This window comes from Camelina sativa, chromosome 7 (genome assembly GCF_000633955.1).
Source record: "Camelina sativa cultivar DH55 chromosome 7, Cs, whole genome shotgun sequence".
NCBI classification, from domain to species: domain Eukaryota; kingdom Viridiplantae; phylum Streptophyta; class Magnoliopsida; order Brassicales; family Brassicaceae; genus Camelina; species Camelina sativa.
The window spans coordinates 23699730-23727023 of NC_025691.1; the positions used below are offsets into that span (position 1 = coordinate 23699730).

General features: G+C 37.6%; 5 protein-coding genes across 6 annotated transcripts; 3 read left to right on the top strand and 2 right to left on the bottom strand.

The window, feature by feature from the left end:
* On the top strand, positions 3072 to 7122 carry LOC104702203 (pentatricopeptide repeat-containing protein At1g74750-like). Its single transcript, XM_010418029.1, has 2 exons — positions 3072 to 3289; positions 4469 to 7122. The coding sequence occupies exon 2, from the start codon at positions 4472 to 4474 to the stop codon at positions 7013 to 7015; it is 2544 nt and encodes an 847-aa protein (XP_010416331.1). The 5' UTR covers positions 3072 to 3289; positions 4469 to 4471; the 3' UTR covers positions 7016 to 7122.
* On the bottom strand, positions 7203 to 12712 carry LOC104702205. The gene is made up of 12 exons (XM_010418031.2): positions 12298 to 12712; positions 11891 to 12109; positions 11563 to 11757; positions 11124 to 11482; positions 10788 to 11016; positions 8977 to 10703; positions 8542 to 8763; positions 8319 to 8453; positions 7937 to 8171; positions 7776 to 7835; positions 7611 to 7682; positions 7203 to 7481 (listed from the first exon to the last, which is right to left on the bottom strand). Exons 1-12 carry the CDS (start codon positions 12571 to 12573, stop codon positions 7380 to 7382), a joined length of 3831 nt encoding a protein of 1276 aa, XP_010416333.1. The 5' UTR covers positions 12574 to 12712; the 3' UTR covers positions 7203 to 7379.
* On the top strand, positions 13613 to 16429 carry LOC104702206 (protein NUCLEAR FUSION DEFECTIVE 4-like). Its single transcript, XM_010418032.2, has 2 exons — positions 13613 to 14179; positions 14986 to 16429. The coding sequence occupies exons 1-2, from the start codon at positions 13700 to 13702 to the stop codon at positions 16108 to 16110; spliced, it is 1605 nt and encodes a 534-aa protein (XP_010416334.1). The 5' UTR covers positions 13613 to 13699; the 3' UTR covers positions 16111 to 16429.
* On the top strand, positions 16669 to 20012 carry LOC104702207 (HIPL1 protein). Its single transcript, XM_010418034.2, has 7 exons — positions 16669 to 17234; positions 17326 to 17483; positions 17677 to 18459; positions 18543 to 18756; positions 18872 to 19050; positions 19135 to 19376; positions 19464 to 20012. Exons 1-7 carry the CDS (start codon positions 17147 to 17149, stop codon positions 19882 to 19884), a joined length of 2085 nt encoding a protein of 694 aa, XP_010416336.1. The 5' UTR covers positions 16669 to 17146; the 3' UTR covers positions 19885 to 20012.
* LOC104702208 (hydroxyproline O-galactosyltransferase GALT5-like) lies at positions 20280 to 24309 on the bottom strand. Of its 2 annotated transcripts, XM_019227827.1 has the most exons (8): positions 23932 to 24308; positions 22486 to 23171; positions 22128 to 22360; positions 21678 to 21968; positions 21403 to 21531; positions 21128 to 21301; positions 20873 to 20980; positions 20280 to 20780 (listed from the first exon to the last, which is right to left on the bottom strand). In XM_019227827.1, exons 1-8 carry the CDS (start codon positions 24102 to 24104, stop codon positions 20568 to 20570), a joined length of 2007 nt encoding a protein of 668 aa, XP_019083372.1. In that variant the 5' UTR covers positions 24105 to 24308; the 3' UTR covers positions 20280 to 20567. The 2 variants fall into 2 exon arrangements, with proteins under 2 accessions (XP_019083372.1, XP_010416337.1); XM_010418035.1 differs by lacking the exon at positions 22486 to 23171 and having other exon boundaries at positions 23246 to 24309.

The window sequence follows — 27294 nt, forward strand, 5'->3', positions numbered from 1 at the left end:
AAAAATTTTTTTTTTTTTTTTTTTTTTTTTTTTTTTTTTTTTTTTTTTTTTTTTTGTAAAAAAACTTAAAAGAAATCTATGATAATGAATTTTTTTTCTTGTATTTTCTATCTAACCATTTTACTCGTTAAGGATGGGAGAAAATGAAGTACGAATACGATTGCAGAGATTATAAAATAAACAATTAGAAGAAAATAATATTCCAATTAACAATAACCCGGAAAACTTGATGTAAATTTAATTGCACATCGCACATAAGTTAAAATAAATCTAAATAAATATAATATTTCATCAGAAATTTAAGAAAATAAGATTATTTGTGAAAATATTAAAACAAATCACCAGTGACTCTTCTCCACTCTCACTTGACTATTCCTACCGATGCAATTACTGACCCACGATCTAAGAGAAAAGAGAAAAGATCTACTATCTAAAGCATATGTTTTGTCATTTATCAAATTACTTTATTAAAATTTTGGTGAAAAGCCAAATGCATAAAGGAATAAGTATTTCAATATGAATTTTTTTTTTGAATAATTATTATTTTAATAAATTTTAATTATAAATCAAGTTTAATAAAGTTTTTGGTGTTTTTAAACATTTATATATTAGATATCACATTTATTATGTTCCAACCGCTATTGCACCCGCTGGTCAACCAGTTGTAAACCTCCCGCAAACGCACCAATTTTAAACCGCTAAACCAGTCGTTCAAAACGCTTAAAACCGTAATTGTCCGCTTCTGCAATCTCCCGCAACCGCAACCGCAGCGTTTGAACCAGTCAGAGCCTTAGTATCTTGATCGAACTATATACTTTTTTGGCTCTGAATAACTTAGGTTTAGCTTAAGATTTTTACAAGGTCTATTTCTATTAAGTTTTACAACTTTAGGACTAGTAAGAGACTAGTTGGGCTCGAAAAGAAAATGTCTTAAACGGATTAGTAAGACTACTAACGTATACGAAAAGCCCATTATCTTACTTCGGCTTAAAACGGAATGCTTGCATGCACAGGAACGCTAAAGGACTCACGAGTATAATGGCACAGTCGCATAAGTACTTTGAAAAGAAGAAAAAATGTTACAATATCAGTGATCAGTATATCTCTAACTTATTAAAATTCATCGTTTCAAAAACTTATAAGTTTACACATTTTAATTTTTAGGTTTTGAAATCGAATTAAAGAGGCCACCGAAATTTTAGTTCGGATCGAATCACATCCACCCAAATCTATCTCTAAACCTCTTAAAAAGTATTATTAAACACATAAAAGCAACGCCACGTGTACAGCAAAACTTGAGGAGGACAGAACCCAAACATTAGCTCAAAGCCAAAAAAAGTAAAAAAGAATTTTCATTCAGCATGTGCCTTTTTTTTAGTTAAATCCAAAGATTCTTTTTATCCTCACAAATCAGCCACTAACTTTTAAAAGTGACAAATTAGACACCACATTCATTAAAAGTTAACCAGAAAAAGCGATTATAAATAATAAGTTAACATTTCAATATAATCACTAGATTAGAACAGCAGTGTACCGCAAGACAAATTATTTATAACTAAAACATTTAAATTATAAGTTGTATTTGTTGGTTAAATATGTTATAAATATATAATAATTAATAATTTTAGTTTAAACCATATAATACTGCAATATAATTTATTTTCTACATAATATTTATTAATCAATTTAATTAGATATGTCTATTCTCGGATACCGATAGTGTTAACAAAATAATGAAATGATGTTTTACCCGTTGAACACTAAATTAATGATATTTTAAATTAATATAAATATCGACAAAACCCGTCCTGCTATATAACTCAGTCCCGAGATATTTTAACTCGCACTATATAATCTTCATTTTTAATATTTATTGTTTTTATTATAAATATTAGATTGAGTTGATATGTTATTTATTAAAGTTGTAACCATTTACTTTTTATAAGATTGACGCTTCTTATAAAGTTTAAATATTTATAATGACTGAAATTCTTAAAACGGTTGAGTATTTCTCATATTTGAAGTTTCGTAAAAAATTAAATATATTATTAATATTTTAAAGATCTTCTAACTTTTTTTAAAAGTTGAAATATTTATAATATTTAAACTTCTTATAAAGTTTAAATATTTATAATATTTGAAACTTTATAAACGTTTAAATATTATTAATACTTCTAACATTATATAAAGTTTAACTTTCAAAAAAAATATAAACATTTATAATATTTATACTTTTTATAAAATATAAATATTTATTATATTTATACTTTTTATAAAATATAAATATTTATTATATTTAACTTTTTAAAAGTTTTAAATATTTATAATATTTAACTTTTTAAAACTCTTTAAAATAAAGAACCAGAATCAACCAAATAAAAGTTTTTTTAAGTTTGAATGCCTGATAAATCAAGCTTTATACTCATATGTAATATGAATCATTTTGGTCTCTTTTATAGTATGACTATGAACTATTGCCCAATTTTTTTAGTCGATGTGGGATATTGTACCCGTATTTTTTTATTCATCTATTGAGTAATATATGTCCGTTTTTTAAATTTTGTATTACATCATATGCTGGAAAAAATCACAAATTTTAGTAACTAAATGTATTATAGAATAATTCAAGATAATTTAAATATAAATAAAAATAAAAATGAAAAAGAATCATATATTTATGTTTGAATGAGGTAGAAAGATTTACTTATTTTTATAAATCTTACCTATAATTAATTTTAAATTTTTTGGTAACTAATATTAAAATCAATGCATTAAATGTAAAAAATTTCCAAAAAATATTTTTGAGCAAAATACTAGTATAGATGTAGTAGTATTGAATGTGAAAGAATCACCGAAAACTTAAGATGGTAATCGAATCGATCAGATATAATAATTTTGATTTTTGAGTTTCCAAATTTTCATAATAGGATAAAAACATTTATGGTGATGTTATTTTAATAAATACAAAGATTTAGGAGTATAGTTGAAAAGGTAGGTAGGTTAAAAAAGGAAACATTTATTTAATTCAGTGAAAAAAGCAAAAAACAAAAAAAAAAAAAAGTCGTGACCTTTGCAAAGGTCATAACTTTTGTAGCTTGTGTGTGCCCAATTTGCTTGGAGAGCAAAACAAACTTGAAGCTTCCATATTTGACGGCCACAGAGGGGAGAAGGCAAAATTGGCCTTTTTCTTCTATCTCTCTCTTTTTCATTCTCATTTCTCTTGAATTTATTTTTTGTTGTCTGGGGAAAACGAAGCAGACGGAGGAAGTCAAACACCACCGTTTTGAAGGTGACGTCGTAGTCTCTGTCTGATCTGTGCTTATGCTCTTTACTTTTTTTTTCTTCCGATGGAATTTTTGTTTCTTTCTTTGTAATAAATGCTGCTTATTTTTGGGTTACTCTCCTTTGTTTTTTCGGTGATATCGATCGAGCTTGGAACTTGGAACTTGGATTGTTCTCAGTTTAAATCAATGAGAGTTAATTTTTTTGAGATTGAACGTATTCAAAACGTTTGACTGTATGTTATAAGTGATGACTCTAATTCAGCTCTGTTTCTTTAGAGTTGGTCAATGTTTTTCAAGATTTTAATGTTTCTAACCGAGGCTCGGTTTCACTGCACATGTTTTTGAGCGACTGGTTTAAAATGCCTAATGTAGCTGGTCTGTTTCAGCTCTGTCAATAGACATTGTTGTAATTATATTCTAGTTTTGGCAATTTTGGGATTCTTGGTGTGTGAAAGGATGATACTTCATGGAGAAGCTGAAATGAAAATTGAAAAGCTCAGTTTTTCTAGTTGTTAAATGGTTGAAAGAATCTGAGAATTATGTAAGAGCATCTCCAATGCTCCTCTATTTTTACCTCTATAAAAGAGAAACATTATAATAAGAGGAACATTATAATAGAGGTGAGTTTAGGGGAGTTTTACTCCAATGGTCCTCTATTTTCACCTCTAAAATAGAGATTGCTATCTTTTTCCTCTATTTATAGAGGAATCTTATTTTTTTTTTTACAAAGGTTTTTCTATAAATAGAGGAAAAAATAGCAATCTCTATTTTAGAGGTGAGAATAGAAGACCATTGGAGTAAAACTCACCTCTATTATAAAGGTCCTCTATTATAGAGGAAAAAATAAGAAAAACCATTGGAGATGGTCTAAGATTAAGGGTGACTTTGAATAAGTAATGTACACAAAATTTCAGTTTGTTATAACTTTTAAGGGATAAAGAGGTGTTTACTGTTTTATGGACAAGAAAGCTAAATGGCTAATAAAATGTAAATTTGCTTTGTAATTTATGGCTTGGTTACACGAACAAGGGTGGCTCCGTTGACATAATTCTGGTGAGATATATATCAGGTAGTGTTATAGGTTGCTAAGATAGTTTAAGGGAACACTCTTCTTTTACTTGCCAGATCTTTAAATCTATATTAGCCTTTTTTCTGAGAGTTTGTGCTTCATTTTGTTTTTGCAGACAATGATTCGTGCAAAGCACATTAGTAATCTTTCCAGTTCAGCAAGATCCTTTTTTATTAGCGGAACGAGACCTAGTGCAGCTGATGGAAACTCTTGTACAACCCCTGAGGATGAAAGTTGCGTCTCAAAACGTCAGCAAATTAGGACTGAAGTTGTACATACTGGTGCTAAAAGAGCATCTAATTTAGCAGCTGGACTAGCCGGAAATATATTACCAGTAGAAGCTGCTAAACCACTTGTGGTCCCAAAGACGGTTGAACATTTCACCCGTCCATCTCTTCATCCGCAACATGTATCGTCTCCTGCTTTGCCGGGGAAAGCAGATTCTGGAAATCTTGCTTCTGCTATTATTAAAAATGATGTGGGGGATCAGATAGTCAAGGCTGGTATTGGAACTGTAAATTTATTGTCAGATATAGCAAACTACAAGATCCCTTTATCAGATGGAACTGAAGTCGTTGGTTTGCCTAAAAGCTGTATTGTTGATCCTACTGGGCCTATTTCGAGTGTTAAGTCGTCAAATGTGAAATTCATCAGAAGAAAGCACCTTGCTAAAGTCTACCCTAGGTCCGCTTCCAATGATTCATCAGACCGAGTTCCTATAAACAGCTCTCCAGGTACTAAGCAAGCATCAAATGACGTTGCAGAGAAGTCGTTTGCAGCTCATGATTTACTCTCAAACACTGTCTCTGGAAAAAGGAAAAACATGCCACAAAGACCAAATATTGACTCGACTAGGTATGCGTCGGGTAATTGTGACTATAATGTGCATTCTTATGATGACAGGACGATGATATCCTCTGTTGAAGGTTTCTGTAAACCCTCAAAGGAAATGATGAGAGTGACTCCAGGGACTGCTCCAACACCTAGGCAGTATTGTAACCCTGGATATGTTGTCGAAAATGTTTCTAGTATACTGCAGAGATTCAAATGGGGACATGCTGCTGAAGAGGCTCTTCACAATTTTGGTTTCAGGATGGATGCATACCAAGCAAACCAAGTTCTTAAGCAGATGGATAATTATGTGAATGCGCTTGGTTTTAAGCATGATGGGCATACTTATACCACTATGGTAGGTAATCTTGGTCGTGCAAAGCAATTTGGTGAGATAAACAAGCTTCTTGATGAGATGGTTAGAGATGGATGTCAGCCAAATACTGTTATGTTTAACCGACTTATCCATAGCTATGGCCGTGCAAATTATCTGAATGAAGCTGTGAATGTTTTTAATCAAATGCAAGAGGCTAGATGTGAGCCTGACCGAGTAACTTACTGTACCCTGATAGACATCCACGCCAAAGCTGGGTTTCTTGACGTTGCCATGGACATGTACCAGAGAATGCAAGCAGCGGGTCTTTCTCCTGATACTTTCACCTACAGTGTAATAATAAACTATCTTGGAAAAGCAGGCCATTTACCTGCTGCCCATAGGCTCTTTTGTGAAATGGTTGGTCAAGGTTGTACCCCTAATTTGGTCACATTCAACATCATGATAGCTTTGCATGCCAAGGCGAGGAATTATGAGACTGCGTTGAAGCTCTACCGAGACATGCAAAACGCCGGGTTTCAACCAGACAAAGTGACATACAGTCTTGTTATGGAGGTGTTTGGTCACTGTGGATTTCTCGAGGAAGCAGAGGGTGTTTTTGCTGAGATGCAACGTAAGAATTGGGTTTCTGATGAACCGGTTTATGGTCTTTTGGTGGACTTGTGGGGAAAAGCTGGCAGTGTGGAAAAAGCTTGGCAATGGTACCAAGCAATGATTCACGCCGGTCTTCGACCTAATGTTCCCACATGTAATTCCCTTCTCAGCACTTTCCTTAGGGTTCACAGGATGTCTGAAGCCTATAACTTATTACAGAGCATGTTGACGCTTGATCTACATCCTTCTTTGCAGACATATACGTTACCATTGAGTTGTTGCACAGATGCTCGTTCAAACTTTGACATGGGATTTTGTGGCGAGCTAATGGCAGTCTCAGGTCATCCGGCTCACATCTTTCTCCTTAAAATGCCACCTGCAGGTCCTGATGGCCAAAATGTGCGTGATCATGTTAGCAACTTTCTTGATTTTATGCACAGTGAGGACAGAGAGAGCAAGCGGGGGCTCATGGACGCAATAGTGGATTTTCTCCACAAGTCAGGTCTAAAAGAAGAGGCTGGCTCGATGTGGGAAGTGGCTGCAATTAAGAATGTGTATCCAAATACATTGAGGGAGAAAAACTGCAGCTATTGGCTTATCAATCTCCATGTAATGTCGGAAGGAACTGCAATAATCACACTTTCAAGGACACTTGCATGGTTCTGTAAGCAGATGTTGGTTTCAGGTGACTGTCCTTCACGAATTGATATAGTAAATGGTTGGGGAAGACGAAGTAGAGTCACGGGCACGTCGATGGTGAGACAAGCAGTTGAGGAATTGCTCAACATCTTCAACTTCCCGTTTTTCACTGAGAATGGGAACTCATGTTGTTTTGTAGAATGCGGAGAGCCTCTCAAGAAGTGGTTGCTTGAATCATATGTTGAGAGAATGCATTTGCTCTAGTTGTAGATTAGGTGGTTTGTTTTATTCTTTTAAGGCATCTTGAGTTTTTTGAGCCTCTCACAGAATCTCAGTGGTCTGGTTTTGTAATATCATAAGTTAAAAGGTTAGTGATGACTGGAACTTATCTCCAGAGTTTGTCCTCAGGTCAACACTTTCTCCTCTTACAATGGGTTGTAATGGGAGTATATAAATCAATATTTGAGGGTGATACGACCCTAATTTATTAACATTCGCAATAGTTTTTGTATGTTTTATTTTTGTACAGCAATCAAATGTTACAAAAATGACTTCTTACCAGCAATGTACTAAATATATTGCTAAATCTACTATTATGAAAATGGAAATAGAAAAACTGGAGAAAGTTCTAAAGGAGCCTTGAATTGTAGGAGCCACATGTTGTGCATTTGTGGTAGAGCCAATGGTAAGGAACATTTCCTTTCCTTCCACAGTCATTACACAGTATGATCTGCACCAAACCGTCTTACCAGTTACCATTGCATCTTAATATTCCATCTGGGGAGAGAGACAGAGAGAAAGAGAGAGAGAGATATGCTCTGTTCTATGTAATAATATGGAGAAAGAGAGAGATCTAAACCTGACTTTTATTGGAGTATTCATCAGGCATCTTCTCTTCCGCAAGCAATGCGTCTAACATTTTAAAATAAACCTGTGTGGGACGGTTCTTGATTCAGTTTCAGAGTATTACTAAACTTCTACCGGGAAAACAAAACATTGTATAATTGAAAATGGTGTAACTAACCTGCATATCTCCTAGCGACTTGCTGCAGATAGGGCATGTGTAATGTGAACATGTGTACTCCTACAAACATAATAAAAAAAACAACAAAGCTTAAGTAATCTTATAAATGTGTTTCAAGTTATCATTGTTACCCAAAAGCATATTGTGACAGAGTTAAGTACCTGAAAGCATGTGGAGTGCATCAAGTGGCCGCAAGGAAGAGCCTTCACTGGAGAGTTGGATGTAAAAATGTACTCATGGCAAATCGGACAATTATCTTCTAAGCACTTTTCCCTGCAAACGTGCTCTACTAAGGTACGTGACATGCAAGCATTGCATTTCATACAATGGAAGTAGTCAATTCCCAATCCTTTCCCTACTCGACAGAGATTACAATAAGGGCAGTGATAAATTTTCCTGTTACAAAGAATCAATGACTCTCAGCCTTTACCGATAGTACTCGGTCCAAAAAGGTAGCATAACAAGTTCTTTTAAGAAAATTTCATTTCATAGTTTTAATAATAAGTTGCAAAAAAATTAAAGGTAAAAGAGGATAATAAGTACCTTTCATCGTCATATAATTTGCAAATTTTGCAAAAGTATTTTCCCATTGACGACTTGCACGAAGTATTTGAGCAATTTGCACCAATCGGTTGAATCAAGAGGCATTTCATGCACATCATCTTTGTTATCTGTTTCCTGCATAAGAATTCAAGAGAAACAAAGACGGTTGAAGATCCAACAAGATTATCGAAGCTCCTTGCATGAAAGTAGAAGATGCTACTACCTATCCACGGAGTGATCAGCCTCTTCATCGTGACATCGGATACATGTGAAGAGTTTGTCGCAACAAGGGGCAAGAAGCTTGCAATTCCTCTTGTAGTGATTGCAACCGAAGATCAAACTGTGAGGATCTCGATATGATGGATCTTGACCAGGAAATGTTTCCATGTTACTTGAGAGAGAGGATGGTTCCATATTGTATGTCCGTTGTAAGATATTCCATCGACTGAAAGAATTTATGTGCCTTATGTGAGTGATCAAAACAAAATATATATAAGAAAGACAAATTTAATATGATCTTAGCTATTTTGACTATGATCTTTTAAATTTAACCACCAAAGTTAACATATTTATGTTAATAGAGATATTGTATAAGACGAAACAGACTTATAAAAATAAGTTACAAACATGACACCAAAAGAGAGGTAGCATGGCTTACCTCATTAATAAGTTCTGCTTGATATAGGATTTCTTTTGAGGATCCAGGGAAGAGTCGCATGATATTTTCTTAATCAAAACCACCAGTTCTTCTTGACTCATTGTTAACAATTGTTCATATTTCTTGGCTTGACCAAACCTGCTAACCTTCTGAGACATTTGGAAATTCTGAGCAGGATCTCTTGTCTCGTAATTGATGTCATTTTGTTCTTTATCCCCCATCTTTTCAGATCCTCTACAACACATCTTCTTACTTTCTGAGCGTTCCAAATCTTTTTCCTCTTTGTTTCCAGCCTTTACATTGTTATTAGAAGGTGGCTTATTCAAAATACCTGTCAAGTCTGTCTCTGGGAGTTCGACAAGGTACCTGCCAATTCTCCTTATGTCCTCATCCGTAGTTGCTTCATATAGATATTCCCAGACCATCTCAAGTGGATCTGAATCCCCATATGGATTGTTGTTTGCTTCTCTTGCTTCATCTTGTATAACATGACCGTTGTACCATTCTGTTAGCCATTCAACAAACATTGTTTTCCTTGTTGCTTGGCGCCACAAGGACATCGCTGCAAGCTGTTCATCAGAGGTCAAAGATTCCATCAACCAGGGTATCATATCCTGCAATATTTCCCCACTTATTCTCCCCAGCATGCACCCTATGATTTTTTCTTGCTCTTCAATAGCGAAACAGTTCCTGAATAGACCCCAGAGTTCAGTTTCTTCATGTTGGATATGCTCAGACAATAACTTTTGCATGGATTTGCAAATCTCTTGGAGACTCAGACATAACCGCTCATACTTCATTTTTCGGTGGTCTGTTGCACCAGAATTGATTGTAGAAACCAACATGTTCAGTTCTGACATCTCATTCAAAATGAATGAAACTTTATCAAAGTGTTTAGTTTCTAGCTCATGATCAATGCTAAATGAGTGACTAATGTTTTTTAGTTGTCCCTTGGCCTCCAATGCTGGAAACGCAATCTCATCCTCTGCATCAGAATGTATCTGATACAAGAACTTTATCATATGGAATCGCTGGTGAAACTCCTTGAGGAAACGAAAGTCGGTTGCCAATCTTGCTGATCCACAAACAAGATAGTCCAAATCCATCTTCATTGCCTTGTGGAAGAAGAAAAGGAGGTCAATTGGTTTAACGTCCATAATGAGGGGATCATCCGTGTTCTTTTCACCAAAAAATTCAGGAAGATGGAGAGGAGGCTTATGCTTTCCTGAGAAAATCATTTGCTGATTCATTCGACTAGAGTAAGGTGTCTCATACATGTCTCCAGCACCTGTATCAGTTGACAGTAAGCAGGATGAAGACTTATTTTTCTTCCAAGGACAAACAAACAAATCATCTTTAGATCCTTTGCATGGTTCCAGCTGTGCTTGGTTGGAAACAGATCCAGATGCTTCTTCATTGTTCTCTTTTTGGCAGGAGCATCTTACTTTGAACATTACAGACAGCTGTTTCCAAAAACTTTCAACAGATGTTTTGCCGGAGTAGCCAAAGCGAAGCCACTGCAACAAGAGGCGTGCAAATGATTTGTTGGAAGAGAAATCTTCCATACTTAAGAAAAGAAGAATGGATTGAGATTCTTCTTCTGACAAATGAGCAGAAAACCAAAGTATGACACACTTTAGCAATCCAAGAGGTAAGACATGAATGCTTGTGTATAGGAGTTGTTGTTGCATTTCATGGTTGCAATTCTTGCTGATGATAGGGAAGACCTGGTGAACAATGAGAGTAAAAATGTTAGATACAATATTCATAAGACTTGCACGAAGTTTTTAGAGGAGTGTCATAAAGTTTACCTTTGTTCTCTGTACGGAAAATTGCTTGGTTACTTGGACTATAAGAGACTCAAGTTCATCCTGAAGCTGAAGTAGAAAATGATCTGTCCTTGCTTTCTCACCAGCACTTTTGTATAGCAATCTCTGAAAATTCTCGAGACAGTCATCTATGGTGAATTGTACGGCTGTTGAAGAGTGGTGATCTGTCATTTCTTCTAACACCGGGTGAAAGAACTTTTTATATGCATTGCTGCAACAAAACAAAATCTTATCTAAGGAAGAAAAACAAACATGTTTTAAGAGAGTATGCACCATACCAAAGTGAAAAAATCAAGTTATATCCAACAAAACTATTACCTGTAAGAAACAAGGACATCAGCAAGGAAGTTTAATCGAGCCATCAGTACATCAAGGTCCAAAAGAAGGCTTGGGAACTTTGCTTGGCATAATCCTTCTTGAATGTCTCTCAAATCTTTTTCGATTGCGTTTTGAAAAAGATGAAGACCATGAATCGGGCTGTGTCCTACATTTGGAATAGATAGGGATTTTTTACTCCACTGCCAAAAGCGTTGAAAACATCCGTTGGACTCATGTGTCTCATGAAGTGGTGATTTCTTCATATTTTTAGACACATCTACATAGTGGACTCCTTTAATGATCTCTGAAGGAATCCCACAACAAGATTGACTCTTTTCAAGTAGCCAAGAGCATATGACCTTTAGAAAAAATTGTATCATTTTTATCAGAATCACGAAGATAGAAGTAAAACATAGTCTCAGCAAAAGGGAACATATACCTGTTGTAATGAGTCTCCATTGGGGACGACATCTTTAATACAATTCTCAGTTACAATTCTCTCGTCGTGAGAGAGATAAGACATCATCCATGGCAAAAATTCTTCCAGAACCATTACTGGAACACTACAAATGAATTGCCACACAAGTGAAGCCTGCTCTCGGAAAGAGAACTTCTCAATTAACAAAGGAAAGACCTGCATGAAGCGTGAAGTTATAAGCCTGATCAACTTTAACCAATTATTCTATAACTGAAATAGTCAAGTAGATGTTATTTCCATCAAAAGCTGTTGTTTTTATAACATATGCTATAACCATTTTTAATTGTACCTGCAACTCTTCTTTAAGCATATGTTGGCATATGGATGACTGAATGGTGCCTATGCATAGTAAAACTTGACGAAGAACATCACTTCTGGTTCCTATGCCCTCTTCAAGAACATGTAGCCAATGGAAAACTGAGGTGAAGAGATCATCTGTGCCAGCATGCTCAAGCGAATAATTAGAAATTATGTTCTTCACTCGTGCATCAAGCGCCAAAAATATAACCTGCCGCCAGTAAAAAAACATTCCAAATCTATAAGTCAGAGTCTTGACATCATTAATTAAAGATTCACAAACATTTGACAAGGACTAACCAAGATCAATGGACTATATATATTCGAATTCAACTTGTGACATATGAAGCAGGGGCAAAATGAAATTAGAAAAACAGAGTAAAGTTGATAAAACCTAACCTCATCTTCAGCTGCGCTATGATACTTATATATAAGCTTCAAGAACTCAAACTTGCGGCGTAACTCCACCGCTAGATCTTCACGGCTAAAGGAATCAGTTTCTGCGGCGTCGGTAGCTAAACATCGAAGGTCCACCAGCTGAGCACGGAAAGCTTTGTGGCAGTAAACAAAGAAAAGAACTGGAGCATCGGAAAGTTTGGTGTTTCCGACGGTAACCGCAGGAGAAGAAACGGAAACATTTTCCGGCGGAAGGGAATGAAGATGTCCGCCTCCCATCAACCGCCGTGAGAATCAAACTTGCGTTGGTCTTGTCGTGAAGTGAAGGAGAAGAAAAAGAAAAAGAAAAACAAGGAAAGAAGAAAGAACCGAGTTGATGAGTTAAGAGGAAGGATTTGTAAGGCCTGAATCATCTTCATAGTCGTCACTCAAGTTACCCGAATTTTAAAATCAATGTGGGATTTTTTAAAGGTTTTATTATATTGGAAGTGACCGAGACGTTGCACCTGTAATATAACCAACCAAAGCTTAATGCTACTATCATACTGTGGCGGGATTTAAAGTTCTTTTCTTTTAAATATCTGTTTTGTCTCTTTTTTTACTACTATTTGTGTTTTCTGTTTTATTTTCATTGTCTCTACCAAAGAAAAAAAGTATAGATTGTGATGAAAAATTCATACGTAAAATCCTGATTTTTGTTTTCTTAAAGAAGAATTATCTCATGAATGGAGATAATAGATCATAGTATCATTTACAATTGTTCAACATCATTTACCAAATTTTTTAAATCAGAGGGAAAAAAAAAAAAAATTTTGCTTCTTGTCAACTGTTCAAGATTTGTTTATTTCTCCAACGTCGTAACTTACTCATAATATTTATAGGGGAAAACAATTAATTGTAGTTGTTTAACTGTAATGCAGGATCCGACATGTAGAAAATTATTAACAGTCCAATTGAATTTGTTAATTAACAAATTTTGATATTTGTAAACCTCGTGATGTGCCGGAAATTTAGCTGAGTCAGCCCTCGTAATTTAATTATATTATAAAAAAAGAGTGGTCCAATTTCCGCGTACGTGTTAATGCAAAAAATGGCATGACCTTGGCCGGCCGTACAGTTGTCCCCATGCCCACGTTGACTCCGTTTCTTTAATCTCGTTCGTTCCCGTCTTCTCTCTTCCACGAGCCGTCTTGTGCATTTCGTGTGTTATCCACATGACTCCACGTGACATTCCAATTTATTGGGCCCACATTTACTATATGGGCTCATCACAACATCATCAGCCCATTTAAGTTTAATTATGATTATTAAAAAATGTTGGTCCAACAATAAAATTAAATTCGTGATCGTCTTCGCTTCTTCTTTCTACCGGCGAGAAAGCTGGTGGGTAAATTAATTGGCGGCGATGGAAGCGATGAGGACGAAATGGGTGGCTATGGCGGCTAGTATATGGATGCAGTGCACAAGCGGCGGTTCCTACACCTTCAGTATCTATTCCGCCGTCTTGAAATCGACTCAATCGTACGATCAATCCACCCTCGACACCGTCTCCGTCTTCAAGGACATCGGAGCTAACGCCGGGGTTTTCTCCGGGCTTTTGTATACATACGCTACATCAAATCGCCGACGTGGACGGGGAGGCGGAACCGGAGGAGGCGCAGGAGGGCCTTGGCTGGTGCTTGCTATTGGGGCAATTCAATGCTTCGCCGGTTATTTTCTCATCTGGGCCTCCGTTACCGGGCTGATTTCGAAGCCGCCGGTGCCGTTGATGTGTCTCTTTATGTTGTTAGCATCTCAGTCGCAAACGTTCTTCAATACGGCTAATGTCGTTAGTGCCGTTGAGAATTTCGCTGACTATGGTGGTACAGCCGTCGGCATTATGAAGGTGATTTTTTTTTTTTACTGTAGTCTTTAAATTTGTCCGTATCTTGAATGAATCTGTAATTGTTGGATCATGCTTTAAGTTTCCTTGGGACCTAAAATGATCAGTATACGACTATTATGATCCTGGTAGGGTATAAATGGGGATCTGACATTTTGAATCCACACTGACATTATGAATCGTGATCTGACGTCTGACGTAAAAAAGAGTCGAAATTGTGTATCATAAGTGTAGGACCTACTGCTTGGCAAATATTTGTTCTTTTCTGGTTAACCTTTTAAATGTGAATGTGAATGCAACCTCCACTTTTGAGAGTAGTAACTTCTTTTAAACCCCATTTGGTTTAGTATATATCAACACTGGGAGATTCATGGTTTCTAATCTGGAAAATTTTCTCCACATACTATAGTGGTTGTGACTTGTGAGTGCTAACTGATGCAAGCTGAAAGTTTTGTGGGATGTAGATGATTTTCTGTTGATTCCATCTTTTTGGGAATCTTAGATTTTTGACAGGAGTTTTGGAGAATTTTGGCTTATGTATCTAGTTGATTTATCAGACTTAAGTTTATGTCTTGGAGTTTGACAAAAAGAAAGGTTATGTCGTGGATTGACTCAGTGTAAAATGCCATAGGAAACTTTTGATTGAAGTACATTTGGTACTTGATAACATGATGTATTTCTATTAAGAAGGTCATGGTCTTTGTATAAATTGGTCAGTTTTGAATATGCTTTTATACTGTTGACACGGTTTCAGTTTGTTTATAATTACGGTGAAGCATCCAAGCTTATCACTAATTCTTTCTTTGCAGGGTTTTCTTGGTCTAAGTGGAGCGATATTGATTCAACTGTACGAGACAGTGTGTGCTGGAGATCCAGCGAGCTTCATTCTTCTACTGGCAGTAACACCAACAGTGCTCTCACTCTTGGTCATGCCTCTAGTCAGGATCTATGAGACAAGCGTAGCCGATGATAAAAAGCATTTAAATGGTCTTTCAGCTGTATCTCTAATCATTGCAGCTTATCTTATGATCGTTATCATATTGAAGAACACCTTTGGTTTGTCATCATGGGCCAATGTTGTCACACTGGTATGTCTACTCGTCCTGCTTGCCTTGCCTCTACTTATTGCGAGAAGAGCACAACAAGACGGCATTGAAAAAACAGCACCACAGGATTATTCCCCTCTCGTTAGCAGCCCAAAGGCAACAACCTCCGGTAACCAAAGTTCTGAAGGAGACAATAGAGTAGATTCTGGTATGAATGAGAACCTGAATCTTCTGCAAGCTATGAAAAACCTAAGCTTCTGGTTGTTGTTTCTTGCCATGATTTGTGGAATGGGCTCTGGACTTTCGACGATAAACAACATTCGACAAATAGGCGAGTCTCTTCGATACTCATCTGTTGAGATAAATTCACTGGTCTCCTTGTGGAGTATATGGAACTTTATTGGTAGGTTTGGAGCTGGTTATGCCTCAGATGCATTGCTGCACAAAAAAGGATGGCCACGTCCTTTGCTAATGGCTGCAACACTTGGAACGATGACCATAGGCCACCTAATCATAGCCTCTGGTTTTCACGGAAACCTCTATGTTGGTTCTGTTATAGTTGGCGTTTGTTATGGTTCACAGTGGTCATTGATGCCTACAATCACCTCTGAATTATTCGGGGTCCGCCACATGGGAACCATCTTCAACACCATATCCGTGGCTAGTCCCATTGGTTCCTATATCTTCTCTGTAAGATTGATCGGTTATTTCTATGACAAGACTGCTTCTGGAGAAGGGAACACATGTTATGGCTCTCACTGCTTCAGGCTGTCATATATTATAATGGCGTCTGTTGCCTTCTTCGGGTTTTTGGTTGCCGTTGTACTGTTCTTTAGGACAAAGGCGCTATATCGACAGATCCTTATAAAGAGGTTGCATCGTCGATAGAGTTCTTGTGAATACTATACTTCAGAAAGAAAAATACAAATACTGCTTCCCAGAGGTACACATCAAATACTTTACCTATTAAGTTAATTGCAAGTTATGTTTTCATCAAGTGTGTGTGTGTGTGTTTAGAGATGGGAAGAAAGAAAGATGAGATCTTTGTCTCTCTTTCTTTTTTTGTAGTTTCTTCCACAAATGTGAGTTTTGTGAAGTGTATAGACATCTCGGATCCCCCAATAATGTTGTAATTTTATAAAAATTCAAATTTGTTGATAAACTATGCTCTATGCATTTAAATAATACTGCAGGCCATCAAGTCTCAGTCATTCATTCATTATTCAGACTAATCTAAAAACCAATCACCATTCACCAACACTATTCAATGCATTTCACTGTTTATAACGTCAACGTAATTACTTTATTAGTAGGAAAAACAAGTTATGACTTTGGAATGAAAAGTAGTTTTGTAGCCTTAAATGGAAGAGAACTTGAAGAAGACAAATGCTTTTTTTTTTCTCTACCAACTTCAAACCTACTTTTCGAACTCCAATAAGTGTTCCTAGAAATCCAAAACCCAGAGGTAAGAAGTCAACTACTTTGACTTTCTAATCTGAAGACGATGATAGTCCCGTGAATGAGAGAGGAGCTGTAAATCAAAAGCTAGCAGCAAAGCAAAGAAAATGACACAAACTTTGTGCATCGTATCTCTCTCTGTGACACGAGAAAGTTGAAAAATTCAAAACGAACATGATAATATTCATTAATTATTACATCAGACGAGAGATTTCTGGGGATATGGTTGTTGGTAGTCAGGGAAGACAGTAAACGCCATCGCAGTTTCATTTATTCTGTCTGCAGAGTCAAACAAACTAATTTTTATTATTTGCTTCTCAATCATATCTCTCTTGTCTTCTTGTCCTGAGAGATCAGGATGTATAAAATAGAGTTTTCTTTTCATCTTCTTTCTTGATTCGCTCTCTCTCTCTCTCTTCCACTGTCATTATCCATAAGCCTCAAGATTTGTCTCTTCTGAGACACCATGAGGCTTCATCAGTTCTTCTTCTGTTTGTTCCTGTCATCATGCTTCGCTCTTTCTTCCTTGGCTCTTCCTCTTTGTTCCGATTCAAGTGAGTTTTTTTTTGTTATCCTACTGATTTTATTTTAGTTCTGCTATTCTTGATTTGATGTAGTGGTCAATTTTTTTTTTTTTTTTTGCAGGAGCTCCTTTGGAGGTGAATTCGACATTGAGCTTTTGTCCTTACAAAGTAAAGACATGCTGCAATACGATGGAAGATTCCAATTTGAATAAGCAATTCCAAGCTATGAACATTTCCGACAAGGGTTGTGCTTCTGTTGTAAAGTCAATCCTTTGTGCTGTAAGTACAATCTTATCTTGTATCTCTGAAAAATTCTTCAAATGGTTTCATTATGCAACACTCAATACATAATTTTACTTCAATCTGTAACCACTTTTAACCTCATTAGTTTGGAACCATTGTCCTGTTTTTGTTTGAAAAAGAATATGCAGAAGAGGAATTGTGTTCTAAGTTCTTACTCTTGATGTTACAGAAATGCGATCCTTATTCATCGGACTTATTCAGAGATAATTCAGATCAACAGTCTGTTCCAATCCTCTGCAACTCTACCAGCAGCTCAGCAGATTCCACAACGGACTTTTGCTCTGACACATGGGAGACATGTCAAAACGTCTCCATATCGGGTTCTCTTTTCGCTGCCTCTTTGCAAGGCCGAGCTGGAGCGCCATCAAATAACAATACCTCCAAGCTTGCTGATCTGTGGCAGTCCAAAACCGATTTCCGCAGTGCCTTTGGTGGAGCTAGCTCCAATGAAACTGTTTGCTTCAAAGGTGAGCCTGTTACTCTTAATGACACTACTCCTGTCAAGCCGCCTTCTGGTCTATGCCTTGAGAAAATCGGGAACGGTTCTTACCTCAACATGGTTCCTCACCCTGATGGCTCCAACCGTGCTTTCTTCTCTACACAACCTGGAATAGTATTCTTGGCTGGTATACCGGATCAGGATTCAGGCGAGGTATTGGATGTGGATCCATCTAGTCCGTTTGTGGATTTGACTGATGAGATTCATTTTGATACTGAGTTTGGGATGATGGGAATGGCTTTTCATCCAAAATTTGCTCAAAATGGACGGTTCTTCGCTTCTTTCAATTGTGATAAGTCCAAGTGGCCGGGATGTACTGGAAGGTGCTCATGTAACTCCGATGTCAACTGTGATCCTTCCAAAATAACTCCTGACAGTGGATCACAACCATGCCAATACCAAACCGTAATAGCTGAGTATACAACCAATGGTACCTCGCCCGACCCTTCTAAGGTATATACTTTTCTTTTCCCCTTTTCAGCATCTTAAACTTTTGTTGTTTGTCATAGAGCCTTAAGCTTTTTCCCACTGTTCAGGCAAAGAACGCTAAGCCAACAGAAGTCAGGAGGATTTTCACAATGGGACTTCCTTTCACATCTCACCATGCTGGACAGATTCTCTTTGGTCCAGATGGATACCTATACTTCATGATGGGAGATGGAGGCGGAGGCGCAGACCCGTATAATTTCTCACAGAACAAGAAATCGTTGCTAGGAAAGATCATGAGGCTTGACGTAGATAACATTCCTAGTGGGTATACTTTGCCTTTTGTTTAAGTAGTAGCTGAATCTGCAACATGTGATGCAAAAACACAGCATTATATGAATGTTCTTTGTCATTTACCAAGGTCCAAAAATGTCTTCAGGTGCTTCTGAGATCTCCAAAATGGGTTTATGGGGAAACTACTCTATACCAAAAGACAACCCTTTCCGTGAAGACAAAGATCTTGAACCTGAAATATGGGCTGTTGGATTGAGAAACCCATGGAGATGCAGCTTTGATTCTTCTAGACCTTCTTACTTCATGTGTGCTGATGTTGGACAGGTAATAGCTGGTTTCAACAATCAGTTTGTCTGTTTTTTCTTTGCAGTCTTTCATTATTCTTGATATGTTTATCTGTTAATATAGGACACATATGAAGAGGTGGATCTCATTACCAAAGGAGGAAACTACGGTTGGCGTGTTTACGAAGGCCCAAATATTTTCCATCCGGAGTCATCCCCTGGAGGAAACACATCTGCTAAGTCAGTAAACACGATACTTCCTGTGATGGGTTACAACCACTCTGAAGTTGACTCAAGTGGAAAATCAGCTTCAATCACTGGAGGATACTTCTATAGATCAGAGACTGATCCTTGCACAGCTGGAATGTGAGCCAACATACACTCTCTCTTGTGGCTCTCACATTCATATAGTTACAAAACCTTTTGAAATAAAAATAATTTTTTCTTGTGCAGGTACGTGTATGCTGATCTATATGGAAATGGCGTGTGGGCGGGGATTGAAACGCCTGCTAATAGCGGGAACTTTGTGAGCAACAGAACAACCTTCAGCTGCGCCGACGACTCACCTATGAAATGCAGTGATTCTCCGGGAAGTTCAGGGCCATCTCTAGGCTATGTCTTCTCCTTTGGTGAAGATAACAACAAAGACATCTACTTACTCACAAGCAACGGTGTCTATAGAGTGGTTAGGCCGAGCCGTTGCAACTTGACTTGCTCCAAAGAGAACTCCACAGCAGCTAGAAGAAATCCCGGTCCCTCAAGTTCACCTTCTTCATCATCGTCTTCTTGTTATAAGCATATGAATGGTTTCTATGGAAGCTTGATGGTTTTATTCGTGTCTCTGTCTTTGATTCTGCTAGGTTCATTAAACTAGTTTTTTCAAAACTTGTTTCTTGTTTGTGTTTTGTTATTGAATTGTATGTTCGGGATGTTTTTGAGAGAATACATGTATGATGAATGAAACCAAAGATATAATATTTACACAAACATTTTCTTCACAAATCCTTAGATATACAGTACATAATAGCAATTCATAGAACAGAAGGGGACACAAAACTCAAAAATGACAGCCTTTAAGGAACGACAGCGTTGAATCCTCAGGTATGTAGATTATGTTTCACTGTTGAATGTTATCTCTGAGTTATCTTTTAGCTATTACTTTGTAATTTGTATTAACCAAAAAGAACATGTATTGTTCAGTCATAAAGAATCCTTTTAAGGCCACGAACTGTTTCTTGCTCCGCAGTTGTGTTATGAAGTCGAAAGACAAAACGAAATAAAAAAAAATTTCCATTCAGATTAAGAAATGGGTTTATACATATAAATAAAAATAAAGTGATTCTCTATGTTTTCTTCCCTACTCCCTGTTCTCGTGTCCCCAGTTCTTCAACGTATCAGAAGGCTTGAAGCTGCAGACCAATAGAATCAAGTCCAGGCTCTCTTTCTCTCTCTGTGTGATGAGCTTGCAAAATTGATTTCTTAATTTGCCCTGGCTTTCTGCAGCAAGCTTGAAGGCATGTTATATATCTCAGAAAACGTAACTGTTTCCTCAAGAGATCATCTCATGTTACAACACTCGGGCTTGTTCTGTCTTAAGAGCTTATCCCATAAGCATATCATCTGTCTCGGCGACTGGTAATGAGCTGTGTAGTAGTTTTCAACACAGCCAAACTGACAAAATCTCAGACTGTGCCTGTAATCCACTGGGTTTGTTGTGTTCTTGAAATGCTCAACCCACATTCCAACACTCACGTCCTCCATCTTGAACAACTGGTGTATGTGAACAAATGACATTTTCAACAACAGAGAATGAGAAATGAAAAAGAAGATGTATAATTGGTTTGATTCCCTCGTCTGCTTACCCGTAATTTATGTCTCTCAAACTCTTCTACAATGAAGCGCGCAATGTCAGAAGATAGAACATATCCAGGTCCATTTGCGTAGGGCGGGTAGTCCTCCTCTGGCCATTCCTGATATCACCCCCAATACGTAAATGAATAAATGAGTGAAAATCATCAAAGTATCCATAGAACTGACACACTAAAGAAGAGTTTATAAACAAACAATTAAAATCGTTACACTATTTCATGCAATATGCAGCATATAAAGGAATTTACCTCGTATGTGACTGCCCATTTACCACCACGGAGAGGTTTGTGGTAATAATTCATGTTACCAATGTACAGGCTTCTACCTTCGGGTACCTTTTTCACTTCATTAATCACAGCACCAAGTTTTACAAATGTATCATCGTCACACTTCATTATGTTCTTTGCAGAGAATGCAAGAGCCTGCACCAATCAAAGTCAATTCTCAACAATCAACTCCACAGAAACACTAAATCAAGAACGATTCTGCAGAAGCACGACCTATATAAAATCTGATAACTCACTCCGTGTTCACATATGGCAACAGTTTTTAGCACGACAAGATCATAGCTATCCATGTAAGGAACAAGTACAATGTCCCCAAAATACTCTGCTTCTTTCTTCAATTCCACATTCACCTCCTTTCTCCCATGCTGTAAAATGCACATCACGCAAAAAAAAAAATTAATGTTCCCCACTGTCTTCAACACTACTTTATTTATGTCACGGTTGCATTTTGTTGAACACTCTAGTAAAATTTGCTTTCATGACTTGCTGAAAAATGTAAAATCCAACTTACCAGCGCCACAAAGAAACGAGCAACAACTTTTGCAGATGTAATAAGAACATGCTGCATCCAGGATTTCCTCACGGCCATCCGCTCAGAGAAATGATTGCCTGCGGAAAGGATGCCGATAAAGAGCTCCACAGGCCCATCGGGAACTACAGGGGCCTGCCATCTCTTTGACAACTCGAGATGCCTTTGGGGAGCAAAGCTAGGATGTGATGTTGGCAGAGAGGCAACAAAAACAGAATGAACATCAATGTCTCCATTTACGGTTAGCCCTGTTGCATCCTCGAGGGTGAAACCCTATCATACACATACACAACAACAAAAAATAAGAAAAAAGAGGATATATACTCACAGTGCGATAAGGGAAAGATGTAACATGCTAACTCACTCTACGATCTGCACTATTATGTATCACATGACACAATACTGTAGAAAAGGATTAGGATATATACTCACAGTGCGATAAGGGAAAGATGTAACATGCTTTCCATCAACATTGATATGGTAACCCTCTAAACCGGCGCTAAGAGTTAGAACAAACAGCTTCTCTTCTACAAAAGGAAACGGCCATTCTACTTTAACCCTTTTTCTCCTTCCTATAAGTCTATTTAACCACCATCTTGCCCTCGACCCTTCTGAGTAGTTATCATCATCACGGATCCACTTCTCACACTTGACATGACTATCAACTGTAGTAGCCACACTAAAGTATTACTCAACAGGTGACAAAATCCATAACTTTCAACATAAATCATTTCCTAGCTTCTAATGGATCACAAACCGAATACCAATTAAACAAAAGAAAAGACCTCACCAGTCTCTTCCTCATCTCTTGACTTCCACCCTTCGCATCGTTGTGCAGGTCCCCATTGCATCCTATAGCAACTGTTCTGCTCAATCACAGGTTTTTTGCTCCAATCTCCCTTAAGCCTGGGATTGAAATGCAGAATCCGAGGAGGATCCTCTCCTTCAACAGTCTTTAAACCTTGTAGCTCTATCACAAACTGGGACACCAACTTAGACCAATCTCCATCCTTGGGATGGCTTTTCCTTGGCCTTCCCACTAAGGTTATATGCGAACCCAACGTCAAACCACACGGCAGCTCCATCAGTTTGTTCTCCCGGTTCATAAATTCCGACCCGGTTAACGAAACCGAATGTGGACATGAATCAGATTTGTTCTTCTCAGGCTTCTCCACTAGCTTCTCAAGCCTTCCTGATTCGAGCTCCTTCCATAGCTTTCGACCTAGCTGCCAAGCTTCCTTGGCTGACTTGTGAAGCTCCACTGACCCGTCTTTGCTACTCGGGTCGAAAGTTTCCGAATCAAATCTCAAGCTTGAGAGCAGACCACGGTGATGCTCACGGACCTTGTTCTGGTCCGTCCGGTTAACAATGGTGGAGTCCGAATTAGGGTACGAAACCGGCTTCAACGGAGGAGGATTAGGGATTGTGACGACTAGGGGCTCTTGCTCGCTCTCGAGTCGAGAAAGAGATTCAATGNTTCAACATAATCATTTCCTAGCTTCTAATGGATCACAAACCGAATACCAAATAAACAAAAGAAAAGACCTCACCAGTCTCTTCCTCATCTCTTGACTTCCACCCTTCGCATCGTTGTGCAGGTCCCCATTGCATCCTATAGCAACTGTTCTGCTCAATCACAGGTTTTTTGCTCCAATCTCCCTTAAGCCTGGGATTGAAATGCAGAATCCGAGGAGGATCCTCTCCTTCAACAGTCTTTAAACCTTGTAGCTCTATCACAAACTGGGACACCAACTTAGACCAATCTCCATCCTTGGGATGGCTTTTCCTTGGCCTTCCCACTAAGGTTATATGCGAACCCAACGTCAAACCACACGGCAGCTCCATCAGTTTGTTCTCCCGGTTCATAAATTCCGACCCGGTTAACGAAACCGAATGTGGACATGAATCAGATTTGTTCTTCTCAGGCTTCTCCACTAGCTTCTCAAGCCTTCCTGATTCGAGCTCCTTCCATAGCTTTCGACCTAGCTGCCAAGCTTCCTTGGCTGACTTGTGAAGCTCCACTGACCCGTCTTTGCTACTCGGGTCGAAAGTTTCCGAATCAAATCTCAAGCTTGAGAGCAGACCACGGTGATGCTCACGGACCTTGTTCTGGTCCGTCCGGTTAACAATGGTGGAGTCCGAATTAGGGTACGAAACCGGCTTCAACGGAGGAGGATTAGGGATTGAGACGACTAGGGGCTCTTGCTCGCTCTCGAGTCGAGAAAGAGATTCAATGGAGATGGAGCTGCTGGACCAGGATTTGAAAACGAGAGGTATCTCTACTGAGACAATAAGAAGATAGAGAAACCCAATTGCCATTATTACACGAATCGATCTCTGCTTCCATAGTGAAGAGAACAGATCAATCTTGTCGATTTTTTCCACTTTTGACAATTTGGGTTTTTTCATTTCTCTTTCTTTCCTTTGTTATTTTTCTTAGGATCCAAGCAAAGGAATTGAATTTTTTTTAATTTAAAAAACCTAACTTTGTATGAAGAGGGATTCGAAGATGGTAGAAAGCTCGTAAATTTTGTTGACGGGAGCAAGCAGAGGATGATTGAAGAGAGAGCTGAAGAAGTAGAGATCTTCATTCTTCTTGAGATACATACAATGCTAAAGTGGAATTTTTGAGGCGTATGTTAGTAGAAATATTTTTCTTTTTTTACTAGTATTTTTTTCTTTTTCCATTTTTTGTTAAATAATAGTCCTGCAGGATATATAATCATAAATTCTGAAATCTTCATAATACTAAAACTCAGATAAATCAAATTAAAGATTCTTTCGAGTTTCGATGGACACAACACAATTGTGTTGCACAAAAAAAAAATTAAATAATCGAAAATTGGTGTATGTGTGACACATGTGAGTATGTGGACTTGTCTCAAAGGAACTTATATTATACTTAATACTTACCTGATGCGCCATTAGGAAATTTTGAAGGGTGGTGGACTTGTTAATGTTCTTTATGTATGGGCTCTCGCTCACCCATGCATCTCTCTATCTTCAATGGGCTTGCAGGAGTAGACAGACATCAGACATCCAATTCATGAAGTTCTTGTTATTACAGTCAGGATATAAAGACCTAAATCTGAACTGAAGCTACCTTAAAAAAAAAATTGTTCTCTACTTCTCTCTATATTATTTTGATTTCTTCTAAATATAAAACTGTTTTTTCTTAAGAAAAAAAGAAAATTGATTTTTAGAAATTTGTGGTGTAATATATAAAATACATATCTTTCTACTAACTGCCAGTTTTTGAGTTTGAAGCTATGTTTACTAAAATAGTATAAAAGTTAGATTAGATCCGCATACTATTTACTAAAATAGTATCAAAGTTAGATTAGATCCGTGTACTTTTGTAATCCCACAAACTTGACATTTCAAAAGTCTATCATAAACGTGAAGAAAGTGTAATAAAATTTTGAAATGTCCCATATTGATTGAGTACTTGAGCAATGTGCTTCTCGTAACTGTGTAACAATTTTCTATTTTATACTTATGAATTAACCTTTGCTGTGACTTAAATCCACATTTATTAAATAAATAAATAAATAGATTTTAGAAAAGTATGACCACGTCGAGAAGAACTAGCGGAGACGAGTCGCGACGATAGTAGTTAGTTACGCTCGTGAAGTTGTAATTAAGAAACAATAAAATTGTTAAGCATAAAGGCTTATAATGAATATGCTATTGCTACTGACAACCTGGCCTCATAATTAAGTCATAACATCGAAACTAATTCCTTTATAACTTGAGATTTTAAAATAGTTGTTGGAATGGCCTCCACAGGAATAAATTTGGACAACGAAGTGAGGAGGATGCAGCAGTTACGTCACAAGTTCAACTAATTAACCTTATTTTATCCTAGGTAACGACATTTTTTGATGAAAGATTTACTTTGTCCTTTCTGATTGAGATAATATAATATTAATAACATTTTCCGGTTATCATCGAAAATCTATGTTAATACAATATGATTATGATGTTTGCGTGTTTGACTCGATGATTCGCCGATTATAAAATGATACTCTCATCGTACGGCGTTTTGAATCTAGTTATATAGAGTCCTTTTCAAAGTCAGATTTTCTCATTGTTTCATTTTTCAATACTCACGGTACGGCGTTTGTTTATTATGATCTACCACTTACTAACCCATGTGCATGTAATTATCTCACTTAATGATTTCATTGTTCTCATAATTTGTTTTTGTCAATTCTTATAATTCATGTTTGCTTTTTTTATCAAAAATGATATGAACAAATAAAAAAAATATATCGGAATTCTTCATATAGATTAAAAAAAAAACATGGTATTGAATTAAAAAAAATGTTACGGTTGGCGATTGTTTGGGCGATTCGCCAGATTCCTTTTCGTCATCTTCCTTTGAAGATTCTGACAGTTATCAACGCTGGAGTGGGGTGGTTTATTCTTCCCTCCCACGATCGAGCGGTTTCTCCCGACATAGTAGTGGATACTTTGCACGATGTAGCGGTTACTCGAAGATGGAATTGGCTCTATATAAAGCACCGCTTTGGGGTTTTCCTCTTCAAACTCCTGAATCAAAACCTTCTTCAATCCCTTCTTCGATCATATCTCCTTTACCCAATGGCTGACAACATTCGCAGTGGTCTTCAAAACATCAATCTAGGGATTGAGGATGCCCCTTTTGCTCTCCCTCAAGATAGTGTCCAACAAGCCGTGGTTGAGAACCTCTTTTGTCTAATGGGGAGACCGCTCATGCCGAGAAAACAGAACATCCAACAAGTGATTGCATCACTTCCTCGATCCTGGGGTTTGGTTGGCCTTGCCCGTGGTCGTATAGTCGAACAACGCCGCTTTCAGTTTTTCTTTCCTTCTGAGGAATCCCTTGAAACCGTTCTGCGCCGTGGACCATGGTCTTTTGCAGATCGAATGTTGGTCCTACAAAGATGGTCTCCGGAGATGGATCCCCTGTCTCTGAATTTTATCTCTTTCTGGATTCAAATACGGAGAATCCCTTTTCACTACATGAATTTGAGGTTTATTGACAGCATTGCTCGCTCACTGGGGGAAATCATAGAAAGCGATTTAAAATCAATTGGAACGTTGATCACCCTCTACGTTTCCAGCGAAACTACCAATTCATGCCGGGGGTGAATACGGTATTAAGTTTCTTCTATGAGCGTCTTCGAGGATCATGTGAAGTATGTGGAATGATGACCCACGATTCTGGTAATTGTCTACTTCACAACAGAGGGCCAGAAAATTTTGATGATGCTGACGACGATGATGATGAGATTCCAGAGGGACATGGAAACCCGGGGGTCCATATCCAGGAGATTGGTGAGGATGGTCAGCCTATTGAAGATGCAGAGGATGATCCTGAGGAACAGAATGTTGCTCCAAACACTGACGAGGGAAGACTTTCGTACATTGATCCAAACCACAACTCATTAGAGGACATCTCTACTGGTGAAAGTGGGGATGAAAGTCTTGATGGGGACACTCTGTATAACCCTATTCCCTCCTTTGTTCATCCTGCAGATGACACCCCAGGAATAATTGAGACACTAAGCCGAGACCTGCGCAAGAGAAAACAAGATTCTGATAGTTCTGCAGA

Excerpts from the sequence above, each read along its gene's own strand:
- LOC104702203 (XM_010418029.1), top strand. The coding sequence starts at position 4,472 with ATGATTCGTGCAAAGCACATTAGTAATCTTTCCAGTTCAGCAAGATCC.
- LOC104702205 (XM_010418031.2), bottom strand. The coding sequence starts at position 12,573 with ATGGGAGGCGGACATCTTCATTCCCTTCCGCCGGAAAATGTTTCCGTT. Across the intron at positions 11,758-11,890 it reads TGCTTAAAGAAGAGTTGCAG|GTCTTTCCTTTGTTAATTGA; the intron begins GTACAATTAAAA and ends CGCTTCATGCAG. Across the intron at positions 7,482-7,610 it reads AATACTCCAATAAAAGTCAG|ATCATACTGTGTAATGACTG; the intron begins GTTTAGATCTCT and ends GGTTTGGTGCAG.
- LOC104702206 (XM_010418032.2), top strand. The coding sequence starts at position 13,700 with ATGGAAGCGATGAGGACGAAATGGGTGGCTATGGCGGCTAGTATATGG. Across the intron at positions 14,180-14,985 it reads CAGCCGTCGGCATTATGAAG|GGTTTTCTTGGTCTAAGTGG; the intron begins GTGATTTTTTTT and ends CTTTCTTTGCAG.
- LOC104702207 (XM_010418034.2), top strand. The coding sequence starts at position 17,147 with ATGAGGCTTCATCAGTTCTTCTTCTGTTTGTTCCTGTCATCATGCTTC. Across the intron at positions 17,484-17,676 it reads TAAAGTCAATCCTTTGTGCT|AAATGCGATCCTTATTCATC; the intron begins GTAAGTACAATC and ends TTGATGTTACAG. Across the intron at positions 19,051-19,134 it reads TGTGTGCTGATGTTGGACAG|GACACATATGAAGAGGTGGA; the intron begins GTAATAGCTGGT and ends CTGTTAATATAG.
- LOC104702208 (XM_010418035.1), bottom strand. The coding sequence starts at position 24,104 with ATGAAAAAACCCAAATTGTCAAAAGTGGAAAAAATCGACAAGATTGAT. Across the intron at positions 22,361-23,245 it reads AAGAGATGAGGAAGAGACTG|TTGATAGTCATGTCAAGTGT; the intron begins GTGAGGTCTTTT and ends TGGCTACTACAG. Across the intron at positions 20,781-20,872 it reads TTGAGAGACATAAATTACGG|TTGTTCAAGATGGAGGACGT; the intron begins GTAAGCAGACGA and ends CACATACACCAG.